Genomic DNA, 17,357 nt, shown 5'->3' with positions numbered 1-17,357 from the left:
ATTGAAAAATACAGCAAGTTTACTATTAAATGTCAACAATATTTTGGCATCAATTTTGAACATGTGTGATGCTGGCAATAAGAAGTAAAGAACAATTTGACCTTATCTGCATATTTGCTTTTTCATAGTCCATCTGCTACTTCAGCAATCACCAAGTTATCCATGCACACTTTTGCTACTCGAGTAGACTTTTACACAGATTTTCCCTCATAGTCTGAAGTTGACTCAATACAATGTAAATGAGATTATATCCTTACCGAGTATTTCTGTAATGGTATCAAGAAAACTAAGCAAAATAAAAGAGGTAGCCAGAACAACCTGTAAGTACGCCTAGGACAAAAGTTGTCCTCATCTGCATCAATATTTGCCAATCGTTCTTCCACCAGCTAATGGAAAATGACAGAAAGTGGCCAAGGCTAAGAAGAAACAATAAAATAAAAATTAAATACAACTGAATTCCTCTAACTAAGCTAAAGTCTCAGGAACAGATTAAACTGTATTAAAAAAATAAAAATTAGGGTATGATGTTGAATAGTTGGCCTGCAATATTAAGGAATGCAAAAGCATTGTCAGTAGACAGCACGCGGCTTTGAGCAACCTGGTCTAGTGGGAGGTGTCTCTGCTCATGGCAAGGGGATTGGAACTGGATGATCTTTATGGTCTCTTCCAACCCAAATAATTCTATGATTCTATGATTCTGCCTCATTTCTTTATTAAGTAAGTTCATCAAGATCCTAAATGAGCTATTTCTACAAGGCAGAACAAAACAGATGCTTTGCAAGAGTATCAAATGGCTAACTTAATAATAAATGATACTTTTAAAAATGTGAAAGACCATCTAATATCCATAGGTATAAAATCCCCAAATTAAATATGGACTGCTTGCATAATATGCATTGCCTGCAGCAACAACTAATAACCAGTGACCTCTTTCACAAAAAAAGAAATGTATGAATTCAGACAACACTGTGGAAAAATACTGTATTTTACATATTTTTCTTTTTGCAGGAAAGCCTCCATGCTGAAAAAGTGACAAAGCAAAAATATTGACATTACCAAGTGGAAGACAAGTTTCCCTAGAAATCTGAAAATTATCTGGAAATCAAAACAAAGTATAAAATGTATTCTGTTTAATGACCAGGTGTCAAACAGATTTCATTTCTTAGCAAATAGGAGACATTTCCTATCTGTTAAGCTACAAAACAAAGCACAGAAACAACAAATAAGAACGTTTCTAGGAACATAAAACAACAAAGATAACATTTCTAGTCCAATGTGTATCAAAGTAAAACTTACATGCACAGCACTCTTCCTTACTGCACTGCAAAACTGACAAAAGAACAGAACTATCTGACAATGAGACGGTCATTTATCAGCCTCAAAGCTTGCAGACAAGATACACTGAAGGTTCAAAGACAAACTTGACCTAAAAATTCTGATTTAGGGAAAATACAAGAAATAACAGACCCATCACAAGTAAGAGCTGTCAGAGCACACTCTTCCAGTGTTTTTAAGTAACCTCACACCACAGGGTCACCTTGGCATTTCTCATTAAAAGAGAAGGCAAAGATTATATGTCCTAACTACACAAAGAAAAGTGGGACCATAGATCACAGGGTCCCATTTGTCTGCAGCTAGCAAGGTGAGTGCCCGTGTGCAAATGAGTGTGTGAGCACCAGCAAAGACTGAGGCAGACTACCCCTCAGTTAGGTGAAGCAGTCTGGGAGCAAGGAGGATGAACGGTCACTACCCGCCAGCTCTGAGTACGAGAGCACCTGTGTATCTCTAATTGCAAGAGCACAGGGGGTATCTCCTATGGGACGAGGGGAGTCCCAGCCATCCCTGTGCATGCATATGTGTACATGCATGCACATATGTAAGTGAAACAGTCTGAACTAGCAATTGAAGAGCAGCCGTGGCATTGGTTCATATGTCTTGGGTCTTCTGTTTTCTCTTGCGCTTTGGTCTTTGACAAGGTACTCTGCTTATTTTTCAAGAGAACCGCTTGCATAGAACTGGTCCTTATCATTATCTAGTACTTAGGAAAACAAGTGTTTTTTTCTCAGAATGAAAGTTCTACGGATCTGAGCTACAATCTCTTTACAGAGGTCTTTAAAAAAATTAGCTGCCTAGAAGATTTTGGCCAGTAGCAAAACAATTACCATTGTGAAAAAAGAGATAAGCATGTACATGCAAGTCTCAATCTATGCTATATATATATATATATATATATATATATATATTAAAAACATCACAGAAAACTGGCCTCCAACTTCACTTTGACACCACTTAGCAGGATATAGAATCATAGAACAGTCCAGGAAAGGGACCTCAAAAGGTGATGTGGTCTAAGCTTTTGTGAGAAAGGGAGCCTAGATGAGGTTACCTATCGCCCTGTCCAACAACATCAGTGACAGAGACTCTGCTTCACCACTGGGGAGGTTGTTTCAGTGAATTAATATTCTCATTACAAAAAATGTCTTCCTTGTATTAAGAGGAAGCATCACCATATAAAGCATCAACAACTGGCATACAAAAGGCTGGACAGCTGAGAAGCTTGTTACCCACCCTGCACCTCTCAAAGCACCAGCACTGCAAAACAGAAGGCAGAGGGGGCTAAAGATATCCAACTTCTAGTTTCTGGCAATGCAGAAAAAGAATCAAGGCAGAAAAAGTCTGAAAGCACAGACTGCATTCCATTGGTGTGAATGGGATCAGCAGCCTATTTCTGACTTCCAAGAAAAAAGCCTGCTTTGATATCCTTCTGTACCAAACATGGGCATGGATAGATCAGTAATGAGAAAAAAAAAAAAGAGATTTTTTTAATTTTTCTAAGAATTTCTAAGAGAGGACATGCTCAGAAAATATTTGAGAATAGAAAACATAGCCTAATATAAGAGAACTAATTACATGATAGAGCAGAGCTATGCTGACATGGCAACTGCAAAAATATAGGTAATGACTTACGAGCATACATAGGAATTCAGAGTGACCTCAGAGTTAGGACAGCCACATTTTAAGTCTGTCAGGGAAACACTGTTTGCACAACACGCGCACACACACACAAAAAAAATGGAAACTGGGGCAGAACTGTTTCCCACAAAAGACAGCAAACATATGGAAACTTGGCACGGTAGCTGAAGAAACAAAATCTGTAAGCATGCTGAGGGAAAATCAGCTGGGGGGGTGGGTCAGAGATTGAGCGATATGAAACAGCTATAGGAAAATAAAATCTAATTTACTTAAAAAAAAAAAAAAAAAGGAGGGAAGACTTCTTCAGAATTTTACTTTTTATTAATTTTCATTTAATTTTTGCATTTTTCTGTTCCAGGGGTCTTTAGAAGGCTGTCATCTTTTCTACCTAATATTAGAGTTTATGTCCAGTCCTTGCAAACATTTACCAGTGAACATAATTTTCAATACTATAAATAGTGTCAAAGAACTTTATATAGCCACTGTTTGCAGGGCTGGGTTGTTACTATGTGCTAACAACACCAAGACATCTGAGCTGAGCAATGCTCTTTCCAAAATCACAATAGAAATTTCGTGTATTCTTTCTGACCAAGAGGTTAGTCAGTCAGAAACTTCAAAACAACAAAGGTTGTTGCAGTTAAGAAAAACTGGTGCTAGAACTGGGCTGTTTCTCTTAAATTCTATTTACTTACAAGGAACATACAAACCCTGTTTCCATAAACAGAAAAGAATGACCAGCAAAAGAAACTGCTTTAGAACAGATATTTCCAAAATTGTTTCTGCCAGCATCCCAGTACAAGACTCTTTTTAGACTATGTCTTTTTTTTTTCTTTTCCCTTAATAGTAACATTCCCAGGGACTTTTTTTAGGCTTCATCCAGTGATTCTCTCCCAACAAACTTCTATCACCTTCTCTCCTTAACCTCTCTGCATTTTCTGCCTTTCTTACACACAATGTACCTCTTCATAAAACACCATCTGACAGAAAAGCTCCTCTTCCCACAAAAGCACATTTCTGGGGCAGCAACAATGCTTGGATTCAAACTGCTGCTGTGTATTAAATAACTTGACAAGTTCTCACAATTCTCTTTCTAGGGTAGGGGTACTAACATTCTGGTTTCACAACATATACACAATCAAGGCAATTTTTAAAAAAGGGCGTACTTTAAAACCAAAATGATTTACAATACTGAAATGTACCTTATTCTCTTTGTATCTGCTGAGATCTGCTATACAGTATTCTTTGAACAACTTATCATAATACTTCTTTGCAAGCCTCTTTTCCCTGTAAGGAAAAGTATTATTTTTATTAAACAAAACATGATACGATTAATTTTACATTGTAATGACATTGGCAATATAAAGACATGCTGTTTAACCTGAAGAACACAAGTTGTAAGGCTAAAAATTCAACAGAAATACACTCACTAAGCCAAGAGGTAATTTCCATAAAACTGGAAAAATACATCTAAAATACATCTACAGCACAAATTAAACTGTATTTTTTCAAACTAGGCTTCCTCCAGAGTTTTCAGAACAGTCATTTGGATCTCAAAGATCACACAAACATTTCTCAGTTCTTTCTGTTATCAATTAATTTTGCACTGACCTTTATAAGGTCTTTAATTTTTAAATGCATTAAGGATCAAAGAGTTATCACTAAGTATGCACAGTAATTCTTAATTAGTAGGGGACACCACAAATTCAATACAAGCGATAAAAGTGATAAAAATAACATGTTCTGTAACAGTTCCAGGTACCAATTCATGTCTTCTTCATCTTCTTCGTTCCACAGGAATCTATGGTTTTCTCTAATAACATCAAGATCCGTCTTGTCATTTGCTCTATAGAAGGACACATTTTTTTTAGTACAATGTAACATTAAAATGAAAAGTCAGTCAAATAACAATTTGGTAAACACCACTATTTCACAGTTGTGATCTCTACCTCACTGCAAAAAGGAATATATTGCTATGGAATAAAACTAACAAAACATGTAATCCCTGGCATATCTTTTCCCCAGTGAAAAATTCACAGTGGAAAATGGCCACTGAAATGGGATGACTTGATCCTGTCTGAAAATACTTTTTACATTTTTTGTTGAAGACAGTAATGTTAGAAGGCAGCTACAGACAGCCCTTAAGAAGGTTATCATTATTCTGGACAATGGATAGCAATTCTGCACATTTCAGAAGTATTTCAGATCGTTATTTTGAAGTTACTGACATTTCTCAATGTACCCTCAATACAAAATTAATGCTAAACTGTCATCTTTCCTTTTATATAATAAAAGAAGAATAATTCAGTTCATGGTAAATTCTTATATAAAAATATGGAAAAAAAAACACCAATCAACCCTAAACCCCAAAACAAAAATTACACCAGGCAATTCTGTGTTTTGGTTATTTACAATGAATGTAGTTACCATTTGTGACCAAAAGAAATAGTAATTTGATGCACAGCCACAACCCCCCTCTCTCCACAAAGCTACAATATATGTTTAATGACTTTACATAACAGGGGAGCTTTGGGGGCATGAGGGGAAAGATTGCCAATGGTTCTTACCCAGAACGTCGGAAATCTTCTATTTTGCCACCATAGTACAAAATGTAATCTTTCACAAACTTCTTATGTCTTTCATACTGAATAAAGCAATTAAGGATGGCTGCAGAACTTATCTTACTTTAACATGGTTTAAAAATAATAATAAAAAACCCCAAACTTTTTTATATGCTTAACGGAAAGAAGGGTTGGGTTTTGGTTTTTTGTTTTTGCCAAATACAGGAATTCAAGGCAACTTCATCTTTCAACCTCATTCAGCTGCCAGACCTTTATACATTTCTCTTCTATCAAAGATGCTCTGTATGCATATAGATAGAAACTGGGTCCAGTTTTTCAGCTGTGAGTTAAACAATAGCTTCTTAAAACTGCAATTTAAGTCTGAACCAGATCTGTATTTTCATATTATGTAAATAGTCTGGCTTCTAAAATTGAGTAATTTATTACATTTTATCATCCACATTCAAATAAAAATTATCTATCTTCTTTGGTTGGGAGATGAAACGAAAGGAAAAGTATGTAATGCTTACTGTAGAACACTTTGGCCTCAGAGACATGATTTGAAACACATTTTGTACCATAATTTGACCAAAAATATGCGATTACTTACTCAGAAAATAAGTGTCTTCATAAATAAAACCATTATATGTGGCTACTTAAAAATATTTTCAATTAACTTGTATGGTGTTTCTGAAGCAGAGAATTGAGAAACACAGTATCTTCTGGTACATATCCCAGCAAATAGTGCATCAGTTTGAATAATTTGTATCAACCTGCTATTCAGACACGTATTAGAATTTTATTGAGAAAACATTTCATTTCCAAAGGTCTTAAAAAAGTTAACCTCAGTATGTATCTTTCTTTTCTCTTTCCACCACAAACAGAAGGACAGAGAAGGAAGCCCAGAACATTTAACTGCCACAAATGAGCACATTTAACAAAACATACTATTTTGTGCTGCTATTTGAGTTACTAGGTGTTAAAATTGCGTAACAGTAAAGGTTTTACATATGAACTACTCAAAAACATTAGCAGAAACTCATAAAAGTCTCTACATAATGAGTTTTATAGTCATTCCAGCATACACAGGCTTTTCTATGGCTAATGACAGTCCACAAAGTCAGTGGGGCTGATTTAAGATATGTCCCCTTTACAGACATATAATGGTTTATGCAGTGCCTGGCCAAATCCCAAGCAGGTTAAGAGAAGTTAGTCTGTTTACTGCAGTTTTCAGATTTAAGTCTTTCCATATATAATTAGTCTTTACTTTCCTATTTATTAACTGTTACTGCTGAAGAACAGCTATTTAAACAAACAGGGAACTGATGGTATTTCAGATACACCGAAGTCAAAATATGTAACACCTGGCCCAGGTGAAAACTGAATGAAAGAAGAAAGGTTGTAACCTAAATAAGGTGGTAGTTATAAAAATAGTTAAAATAGTTTAAAATTATGCATGGAATATGATTAAGATAGTAAAAAAACCCTTCATGTGATATTAAACAGGCTTATATTAGAGTAGCTGTAGAAGATATTACTGGAGATCAGGCTGTTTTGAATAGACTTTTGAACTAACTGATGCTTTCTTAAATTTCCAGTAGAAATGTATTTGTCCATAGATGATAACAACCTTATATAGAATTAGGCTCTGTATAAACTCAACTGAAACAGCAAAGTGTCTTTGTGCCAGTCTAAATAAAATTTACTGTGTAACTTCATCCCAAACAGGACGAATGATCTTATAGGACAAATCTGACAATGCTTCTACTGACTAGAGTATTCTCAGTCATCTCAGCAACAAAAAGAAACTAATTTTAAGAACAACTCAGTATCTGGTGCTACACTATCAACTGCTGTGATAACTGAGCAATCCTAGTATTTCACCATAAGGGATAACCTGTGTCCCATCTTCAAACTTGAATTAAAATGAAACAGAAGGATACGGCATCCATTGCTATCAGGTGGCATCTTCGTTTTCTTGCTTCTTCCCTGTTAATAACAAATACATTTGAGTGACAGATGTCTTTACATTAAGTGAAAAATGTCTCACAAAAGCAACAGACAGAACATACCTATCCCATTCTTCAGCTGCGAATTGTCTGTAAACCATGCTGCCTTGCTTTGGTTTTTGGAACGGCTTTATCAGAAGGCCATCCTCCTTTACACTAAAGGTAGGGAGGAGAAAGGCAGAAAAGTTAGTCAAGAACTTTACATAAGCAATAAAATTTGCATATGCCAAACTGCACTAGCTTGAGTGACAAAACCTGCTATATTGCTAGTTTCCACAGGGATAAAACTAAACTTCATAATCAACATCAGGTTAGACTTCATTTGTAGAACAAAATAATAAAGGCATTTGCTTACAGTTAGCATTTAAAAATAACCTGCTTAAAACAGCAGTCTGTAATACTTATTTTTAGCATTATCACTATAGAACTACAATGAAAAAACCATGAATATTCCTCAGTTTCCCTCCACGTGCAAAGCTCCATAAATCTCAGCTCAACAGCCAAGTAGGAAGTAGGAAGGACAGTATGTTCACTGAGTAAGAGTGACTGCTAGTAACCTTATCCCATCCTTTCATGCCAATGTCTCAACACCCCATTAAACAACTCTGCCTCTCTCAGTGTAATCAAAAGAATCACTCATTTAAAACTTTAGTACTGGATTGTGAAGCGTATTTGTCAGTGGGCAGCTAAAACTAGGTTCAGAATTCAACAAAGTAATAAACATTAAACTATAAAGTGAGGCACTTAGCTAGTACAAGGTATATTTAGTTAGTTCTATTCCTCATAGAGGTGAAGAAAAGATTTTTCCGTAATTATCAGCTGGCAGAAATAATGGAAGTCAGAAACCTGTAGAAAGCAAGCCAAGGAATTCATACTTAAAGCTATAGAATATAGGACTCTAGAAACTAAGGATTTTTATTTTCTGCTCCAAAGGATATGTAGGCACAAAATTCCCACAAGGAGTCTCCATAAAACAGGAATATGGAGAAAACTTAAGACTACTATTTTCCAAGATTTCCAAGACTACTATTTACCAAGTGAAAATAAGTATCTTCATAGAACAAGAAAAGGATATATATATATACAGTGAACCCACATTAGAGCCGAACTGGGAATCAGCAGCAGTGTGCCAGAACAAGGGTAATGATGATATTTTTGAAAGGCTGCTGCTAATATTCCACCTAGAATAGAAAGTGGAATGGTATAATGTGTAATGGCCTTTTAAAGAAACTGAACAAAACCAGTCACTGTTTTAATGGAGAACAGCTGTATTTATAAAATAAATGGAACAGCACAATGCCTGCTATTATTCCAATGATAAAAACATAAATTTTTTTTCCCAGGATGCATTCATACACTACAAAGCCCATTCTTCCAATTTTACTACAGGGAAAATATGCAAGAGTCCTAGGAAAGTTTCCAGAAAGCCTTCTCAAGTAAAGTCCAGTAGCACAGCATGGGAGACAGAAAGAGGTAGGAAAAATATATGTACAATATAGGCTAAATGCTCAGTACAGTGCAGAGAGTGTCAAAGGACTGTGGTACCACATATATGGATGAAAATAACAACGAGATCAGACTCCAAAAGTCAAGGTCACTGATTGTGTGAACCACTGAAAGAACTGGCAAAGGTGATCTCAAATAAGAGATGTGTAGTTACATTTCATGGACTGAGCACAACACAGTTCACCAATTCCAGGTCTCTTCACAAATGAAATTATAAACAAATATCATAAATCCTTCACTTCCTACAAGCAGGAGTTTTACATCTACAAAGCCTGCTGCCATTTGGCCTTTTTTCATTTGCTCTCTTAGCAGTTCCATGAATCCTGATGGATCACAGTGAAGCGAACAGTGCAGCCAAACCTCAGCAGCTGGTACTAATGCTTGGAAAAATGAAATGCTCTGCTCCAAGACTGAGGGGCATGTAGGCACCAGATGGACATGGCAGAATGGACCTTGTTCAGCTGCCCCTGGGAGACAACATTCTTTGGCAAGCTTGACATGAGGAGATGCAGGAACCAGAGACTGATTTTTCAAAAACCACTTCAAACCGTTTCAACACCACACTTTACTTACGACAGCATGATCTTCTATATACAGTAATAGGTCATTTGCACACAACACATAATGCAAAGTGTTAATTCTGTACTACATTACCTTTTAGTCTTTTGCACAGACTTCTCTCCGTTCTCCTCATCGCTAAAATCAGAATCGTAGCCTCCATGGCCACGTCCCTGAAAAGAGACAAGAGTCAACACACCTGCTAATGTAATATTGACACTGCATAAACAGAAATCAGTACTGTCCATGCATAAGTGAGAGAAAGATAGAGAGCAAGCAAGCAAGTGCAAATTCTCACGTCTACACCAAACCAAATCCGATAGACAATGAAGAGTATATTCCAAATAACAGAGTGCAAAGACAGACATCAGTCTATCACAAGATCACTTTATAAATAATTTATACGTAGATGCCCCAATAATTAATCTTCACACAGATGACAAAAATATGATAAACATCTTGGGTCTTCATTTTCAAACAATCTCTCTTACGTATGAAAAAGGTAAGTATTTTCCCCAGGAGCCACTCATTCAGTGGGCTGGAGAACATCAACTGATGTGCCCATATTATTATCAAAGATAAGAACAAAAGTTTCTTGGGCTGTGGCACAGAATTTTACATTAGATCTTACATTGACAGATGGAAAGCTGGCTGAAATGATATCTAAATACAAAATAACAATATGCCTGCAAAAATGTATCATCTAATCATCAAAATATTTCTACCACGAAATGAAATCTTTCTCCCACATACTTGGGACTACAACGTTAAATTAATGAATATAAGAAACCCAAAATACCTCATACCTTAATGCCATCAAACGACTAAGCACTAACTGATGCTGAGATCTAAACCCTCCATTTTTCACAAGCATAGTTACATGTTTAATTCTTTCAGCAGAAGTAATGTCTTAAGCAGATCCCATCTTCTCTCCCTCACTCCTACTTTAGTACCTTCATTCCATTTGCTGTTACAATTGTGAAACTACACATAAACGAGATAAATCAACTCACCCAAGTTATAAAGGATCCTACCTAAAAACCCATTATTTTAACCCAGATAAGCTTCCTGACATTCATATAGAGCCCCATAACCAGCTACACCAGCCAGATGTGGGGTAGCACAGGAAGAGAACAGCCAGAGCTGGCAACTGTATAAACTGGCACCGACACCAAAACATGATTTACAAACTGGAACATTTACACAACTAAGCTAAAAACAAGAGGGATGGTTATTATACATCTGCATGGGGAAAGGTTCAACACATGCTTCCTAAGTATCTTGGTAATTCAGACTGTGGATAAGAAAAGGAACTGCGTTAGAAAACCAGTGTATTTGATTCAGCACTGCTGATTCTTACATTACCTACAATCATATTCCTCCTCAGACAAAAACCTGAGAAAAACAAAATCTGAAAAAAAGATACATCTCTTCTGGATGATTTGCCTTCCCACGCTGCAAATGCCTGCTAGCAATGCCATGCTAGAGACTCAGCTGTATCCTCTACTGACATCAAAAAGCTGTATCTTGTTGTTCTGTAACGAGCAGAGTATGTAAAATACTAGCTTTTCACACCAATGGTGAAGGATTGATTTTTAAGATTGTAATTAATTTATATTATCAGTATTAATATGTGCCATTTCTCCTTGCTTTAATACTGCCCACTCTTGAACTTTTCTGAAGACCTAGCTCTCATACACACATTAATTTGAACAACAGCAAATCAGGACTTTCCCAGGAGACAAAAAATTATCAGTTGCAAAAAAAAAGTCTGGCAGATGCTCGCAGTGTGTGGTGGAAGGTGAGCCTCACACACTGGCAAAAATGTAGCAATGGTGCAAAGCCCTCCAGCACAGCCCCATGATAATCCACAGTTCAGACGCAGGTCTCCTAGCTGAGGTGGTTCTCATAGCACACTTGTCACTACTTTTGTTAATGAAGCTTATCTGGTCTTGAGAAAAGGCTGAACACATTACAAGTGTGCAGCAAATATATTTACACTTGGCCTCTAAATTTTTAAAAAATTATGTCAATCCAGGAATGTTCTAATTGGCAAAAGTAATGCTTTCCAGATGAACACTGAGAGCTTCCTTCACACTCAAAAGGGGAGAAAGTCCAAGCCAACACAATGTGCATGAAAGTCAACATGAGACAGATGAAGTATAAAAACAGGCAAGAAGGGAAAAGCTCAAATAAAAGGAGATTTTCCCACAGTGGATTCCCTTGAATGATGGGCCCCAGGAAAGATGTAAACATACTTGATAATCAGCTCCCAACTGATTCCAGGAATGACTCAAAAGAAAAAAAAAAAAAAGCTGCTCCAACAGAGTCATATTGTAAGGCTCTCAGAAGTTGCTGGCTGCCCTTTGGAAAGCTGTGACCATGAATACAGACACAGGCATGCCCAAGGTCCTCAGAGGCCGCTCTTCCAACTGGAAACCTCTTCACAGAATGACACTAAGATGACCTGATTTTTAAGTAAAACATAAAAATGAACTCCACTAAAGAATCTCATCCATAAACAAATCTTTCCATTTTGGAAGGGCAGTGTAAACAAACACCTGCTTAATGCTGTGAAATTTCAAGAATGGTTTTTCCCCTTCCCCACAAAAAAAGACAGGCAACAATCCCCAACAAGGAGAATGTATTTAGCTCGAGTAAAAGCGAGGCAGATATCAAAGTTTTGTGCCTAAACTAGTGGATTTTAACAGGCTTGTGTAGACATGGACATGCAAAATTGTCAAGAAAATCTAGAATAACTACTCTATTTGCTAAACTCTTTAATTAATCTATAATTAGTCATGCCCCCAGACCTCAGCCGTAATCTTGCTACTCCCCCCACAAGCGTCACTCCCATCCTTCCCCTTATCTGCCCAGCACACAGGTCTGCACTTAAGTCTGCTCACAGCCCAGATGTGGCCTAAAACAGACCTGACAGCTCATTTTGGTTCAAACAAGCTACCCTGGGAGAGTCTGAAGGGAGAACAGGGATTGGGGAGCCATTGCGGCTGGATAAAGAGTGCCACGCTGAGAATCAGCAGAGTTCACTGCAAAACCACTCTTCCTACCTTGAGGTTTGCAATTTCCACTTGGGAGAAAAGACGTGAGAGTAAGTACAATTAGCTTCAAATTTACTCTTCCTTGTAAAACTAATTACGATAAATATTTGCATATACAACCCAGTGAACACCCCTACCAAAGAGAACACACAGGATACTGCCCCTTTATTAAACCTCTAAAGATAGGGAAGGAGAAGCAGGAGTAAAGTATAGGTAACAGCAGACCACGACGGTGAGGTTTAGAGCTTTGTGGGGCTCCAAGGAGAAAAATCACACCGAGCACCGGCTCGTGTGGGTCCGACACGACTTCGAAGCTGCTCTTACTCCCCGAAAACCAGCCAGCCCAGCTCCAGCCTGCCGCACGGCCCGCCACACCCGGCCCGCCGCCACCAGAGCGGCCACCAGAGCGGCCCTCGGGCGGCCGCAGGGCACAGGCCGGTGACTCCGGCACAAGCCACAACTCCCCGAGCGCCCGCCCGCCCCACTATCCCATCCCCGCGCAGGCACGGCCTGGCCCCTCCGCCGGCTCCACCCCCGCCGGCACGAAGGCCGTGGAGGCCGCGGCCTGTTCACCGCCCGCCCCTCCCTCTCTCTCTGCAGGGCCCCACTCACGGCCGCGGATAGGAGCAGCTGGTTAGGCACCATGGCGGCGCGGCGGGCCGCCCGGCCGAACGGGAGAGCTGGCTGGGAACGCGGGCGAAGACCGCCTCCTCCTCCGCCCGGCCCTACTCGCCGGCCGCGGCGCTGCTCCCCTGGCCGCTCCCGCGGGCGCCTCCCGGAAGCTGGGCACAGAGGCGGAGCACGGCCGCTGCGCCGGCTGCCTCCCTCTGCCGCTGGCGGGCGGCGCGGCGCAGGGCACAGGGGCGCGGGCAGCCGGCGGAGCGCGGCGGGGCGCCGGCGGGCGGGGGAGGGCGAGCTGCGACGGCAGGGGAGGGGAGGGGAAAGCCGCTCATCATGTCTAGGGGCGAGGGGAGGCTCCCTGCCCGGGAACCCGGTGCGCGGCGCCTGCCGCGGCGGTCTCCGCCTCTGGGAAGGTAGGACCCGGCCGTAGTGGCTCCCAGGGAGGCTTTAGCGAGCCCCTCTCCGTCCCGTCCCGATTCGTCCCTTCACCACTCCCAGCGCTCTTGGGCTGGGGAGTTCCCCTAGAGGAGCGGAGCTGCGGGGGCTGAGAGCTGGCTGCGGGCACCGGGGCGGCGGGGCCCCGCGGAAAGGGTCCTTCGCGGGAGGGGGCGCGCAGGACGGGTCGCTCCGGAGGAGGCCCCTCGGGGAGGAGAGGGCCCCGGGTGGGTGCTCCTCGGGGGCAGAAGCTGCCAGACGTCCCGCGGGCCGGGCTTCGTGCAGTAGGTGTGTGCGCTGCCCTCAGCGCGGCGCAGACCTCCTGCCCGGCCGCAGTAACGCCCTGGCAGCCGCGGCGAGGTAGTATGTAACACGGGTTTCCACATGTTTTAGCGGTTTCTCTTCTTCTCAATTGCATCTCGCAGTTAGAAGAGGGAAAGGCAGTATCTGACCCAGTTTCTCTGTGAGGACCAAGGGCAACTGAGTGATAAGAATTTGGGAGCTTGTGGGTTGCATCAGGGGAAGGAGCTTTATAAACTAAAGCTGTTTTCTCATAAGCTAGCTGGGAAATGCCAGTCTTCAGCATTAAGTCATCAAATACAGCAAGTAGCTGATACTGTTTCCCATCAAAGATTAGGGCGCACAGCACCTGAACCAGCATTTTGACTGCTGAGGTCTGAAATGCTTTAGTCCATCACAGATACTTTCTTCTGGACTGTATCAGACTTTCCAGCAGAGTTACTGATTCCTGGAGTCTTAAACCACAGATACACTTAATACAGGGAAAATTTCGAAACTGAAGTGCTACTAATGTAATTGTAATACATAAGTTGTAAAATGTAGTGCAGTATTTTACAGTGCTACACAGTAAGGGAATCGCATGCCACAGTTGATAGTGTACCTCTTTACCTTGGCTACTGAATCTGTGTGAAAACCAAGAGTATTTTCTTTCTCCTAAGCTAGTATTTGCGTCACTTGTTACATTATCACTCTGAAGGGATGTAAAGGTGATACTAGAGGTGTCCCATGGAATGGAACTGGGTGGCACTATGCTTATCTGAGTGTATGCAGTGTTCTGCTGAAGTCCTGTGGAATGTGGCCTGTTTCCTCTAAGGAGCAGAGACTTGCAAAAATGGAATTATACTAATTAATAATTTAAATACCTCAAAATAAATAATGTATACCCACGAAACTGTAATAGCAGGCATCTTTTTGTTCTCTTATGGAAACGACAGACTGCTTTAGTGTGAATGAATCCTGACATGATTCTGGAAACTGGGCCAAGATATCATTGATTATGCACTTTGAAGAAAAGTGGGAAAGGTAGAGGAAAGAATTACAATTCCTGAACCTCTTGGCATTGTGCTGTGGCCACAAAAGATGGCATATAGAAAAAATAAGTTTCTAGACAAAAAAATTAGCTCGTATGTTCAACTATTGCAACTGTTGTAGATGCTGAAGTTATTTTATCAACAGCTCTTTTGAGAATAGCAACTAGATAATTTCATCTTACTATGTTACGCTTTTTCTGATGCCTGACTGTTGCTTTCAGACATTACCTAACTGCTTTTTATATGTGAGTGACAGTAAGCTATAGCTGGGGAAGTGGATCAGAAATGAATCCTTAGTAAACTAGTAGTTGAAACTGAATCTGTCCTTAACCCTTAGTGTATGTATTATAGTTTGATTCTGTAGGAGTATCTCAGTAGTTTAAAGCCAGCACCTGTATGCTTTCACACCAAGAAAGATAATTCTCCCATACAAGTCCCACAGCACTGAAAGATATGGGGAAAAAGAAGAGAAGAGTTGGGCATAACTCTTTGCAGGGTGGGATATGCTATGGTTTTAGGTTGAAGTTCAATGATTGTACAGCTAAACCTTAGGAGCACGGTTTTCTATAACAGGTAAATCTATGGGTTGGCTGCCTCCGAAGAAAGCATTCCTTTTCTTGAACTGACAGTGCTCATCTGACCGCTTCTGCTGAACTGCAGTTTCTAATTTCTGGCGTTCTAGCTCTTCTGACTATCCTGCTGTGGTGTCTGATGTGTAACAATGGTTGTGCAGAAAACGGTTGTGGATGGAGGGATAGGACAGGAGGGAAGGGGAAGGTGAGAGACAAGGGCAGCCCTTTCAGCAGCAGCACTCCATTAGATCAGCTTAGCAGTAATGTGAAACTATACTCTTAAATTACAGTAGCTTGAACTTCGTGGCCCACAAAGGAGGCAACATTCACTGTAGTTCTTATTTTATTCCTGCCCTAAATCTAGAAATGGGCTGAGTTTGAGACCTTGTGTATTCAGAATGCTTAAGTCAGACATGATACTTTTATCAGCATTTATGTACCAAAAGAAGGTATTAAATTGTGGAGATGCAGAATTCAAAGAATCATATCTGATACACTTACTGAGCCGTTCCTAGAATCTTCTAGTATAGGAGATTGCACAGCATAAATAGCCTAATCTATTAACCTCTTAAGTATACAACTTTTTTTTCCTAATAGCTAAGATAAATCTCCTTTGTTGCTACTGGAGATAATTTCTTAATGCCCTACATTAACTGGTACAGAAAGAAAGAATTTATGCTCATTTGAATAACAAATCTTTAAATACTGGAAGACATATATGCCCACAGTCTTAGCTTTTTGAAGCTAAGGAAATGAAAGTACTTCAACCTGTCCATATAGGTTACATTTTTGAGAACTTTTATATGTTTTATTGCTCTCCTTCATGCTTGGAGTTCTCTCTATTTCTGATAAACACTAAGCATAGCTATTAAGTCCTTGTAAGTATTTAGCTAGGAAGAAATACCTCAGCCTTAGACTAGGTTGGAAAAGACCTTTTAGATCATCAAGTCCAACCTTTCTGCAGGAGATTATTGCTCCTAAGGTCTGGTAAAATTGCGTAAACTCAACAGCCTCTGATTGTTTGGTCAAAATTAGTTTGGTTAGCTGATTAAAAAATTGGTCCAATTTTTAATGAAGCATATCAGGCAGCTTTGCCAGCAGGCCAGAAGAAGCAGCTACCACTGGTGTGGAGAGTGAGGGCAGGGTGGTCACTGACAACCTTATCCATTATAAGACCTGTTTGCAGGGCATATACATTTTTGTCATGTACATTCGAGTTTAATTATGACACAGTAATGTGGAACCATCAGGAATGCTAGTAAAATTGAGGTTTATCATTCCTCTTTCTCCATTAAGCCAGTTACTTTGTTGAAAAATGAGGAAATTAGACTAACATTATTTGATGTTGGCACCTTTCTATCTTCTACATGTCTGTGAAGCAGGTTGCCGAAACATTTATTTTCACGTCTTCATAGTACGAACAGTCTCACAGCATCTGTCGTGTTCCTGATTTTCATCTCCCTCTCTCTGAAGCCCCCTAGTAATTTGTAGAAAATCAAGTAGTACTAAAAATGGACATTCACATATGCCAGTAGCATCATGTTCAGTAATTGTAGTTCTTCTTTTAGAGGTACCAGGGTAAAAATTATGGGATGCACTATGCCTCCCAACACGCATCCAGAGCAAGGTTTACACTTCTGTCAGGCAGCTGACTCCCAAGCTTAAGACTTGCTGACAGTCAGGAAAAACCAGTGGGGCTGTGCTGAAGGGCAATGGCTCATGCTCGCCAGTTCTC

At 40.0% G+C, this 17,357-nt stretch overlaps 2 protein-coding genes across 2 annotated transcripts in view; one reads left to right on the top strand and one right to left on the bottom strand.

Annotated features, from left to right (window-relative positions):
- LOC136010549 (protein FRA10AC1) overlaps positions 1–13,504 on the bottom strand; it is a 31,276-nt gene extending 17,772 nt beyond the window's left edge. Inside the window, exons 1-7 of the mRNA XM_065671908.1 lie at positions 13,276–13,504; positions 9,701–9,777; positions 7,604–7,696; positions 7,475–7,520; positions 5,538–5,614; positions 4,733–4,816; positions 4,173–4,257 (exon numbers count right to left, since the gene is read on the bottom strand). Coding sequence (XP_065527980.1) covers positions 4,173–4,257; positions 4,733–4,816; positions 5,538–5,614; positions 7,475–7,520; positions 7,604–7,696; positions 9,701–9,777; positions 13,276–13,308 — 495 coding nt within the window. The 5' untranslated portion in view covers positions 13,309–13,504. The remainder of the gene's footprint in view (positions 1–4,172; positions 4,258–4,732; positions 4,817–5,537; positions 5,615–7,474; positions 7,521–7,603; positions 7,697–9,700; positions 9,778–13,275) is intronic.
- Positions 13,505–13,610: 106 nt separating this feature from the next.
- The window catches only part of LGI1 (leucine rich glioma inactivated 1), a 30,743-nt gene continuing 26,996 nt past the window's right edge, over positions 13,611–17,357 (top strand). The window contains exon 1 of the mRNA XM_065672902.1: positions 13,611–13,697. The gene's annotated coding sequence lies outside the window, so the exon portion shown is untranslated. The remainder of the gene's footprint in view (positions 13,698–17,357) is intronic.

Source organism: Lathamus discolor, chromosome 3 (genome assembly GCF_037157495.1).
Source record: "Lathamus discolor isolate bLatDis1 chromosome 3, bLatDis1.hap1, whole genome shotgun sequence".
NCBI lineage: Eukaryota > Metazoa > Chordata > Aves > Psittaciformes > Psittacidae > Lathamus > Lathamus discolor.
This window is presented reverse-complemented; position numbering and strand designations above follow the sequence as displayed.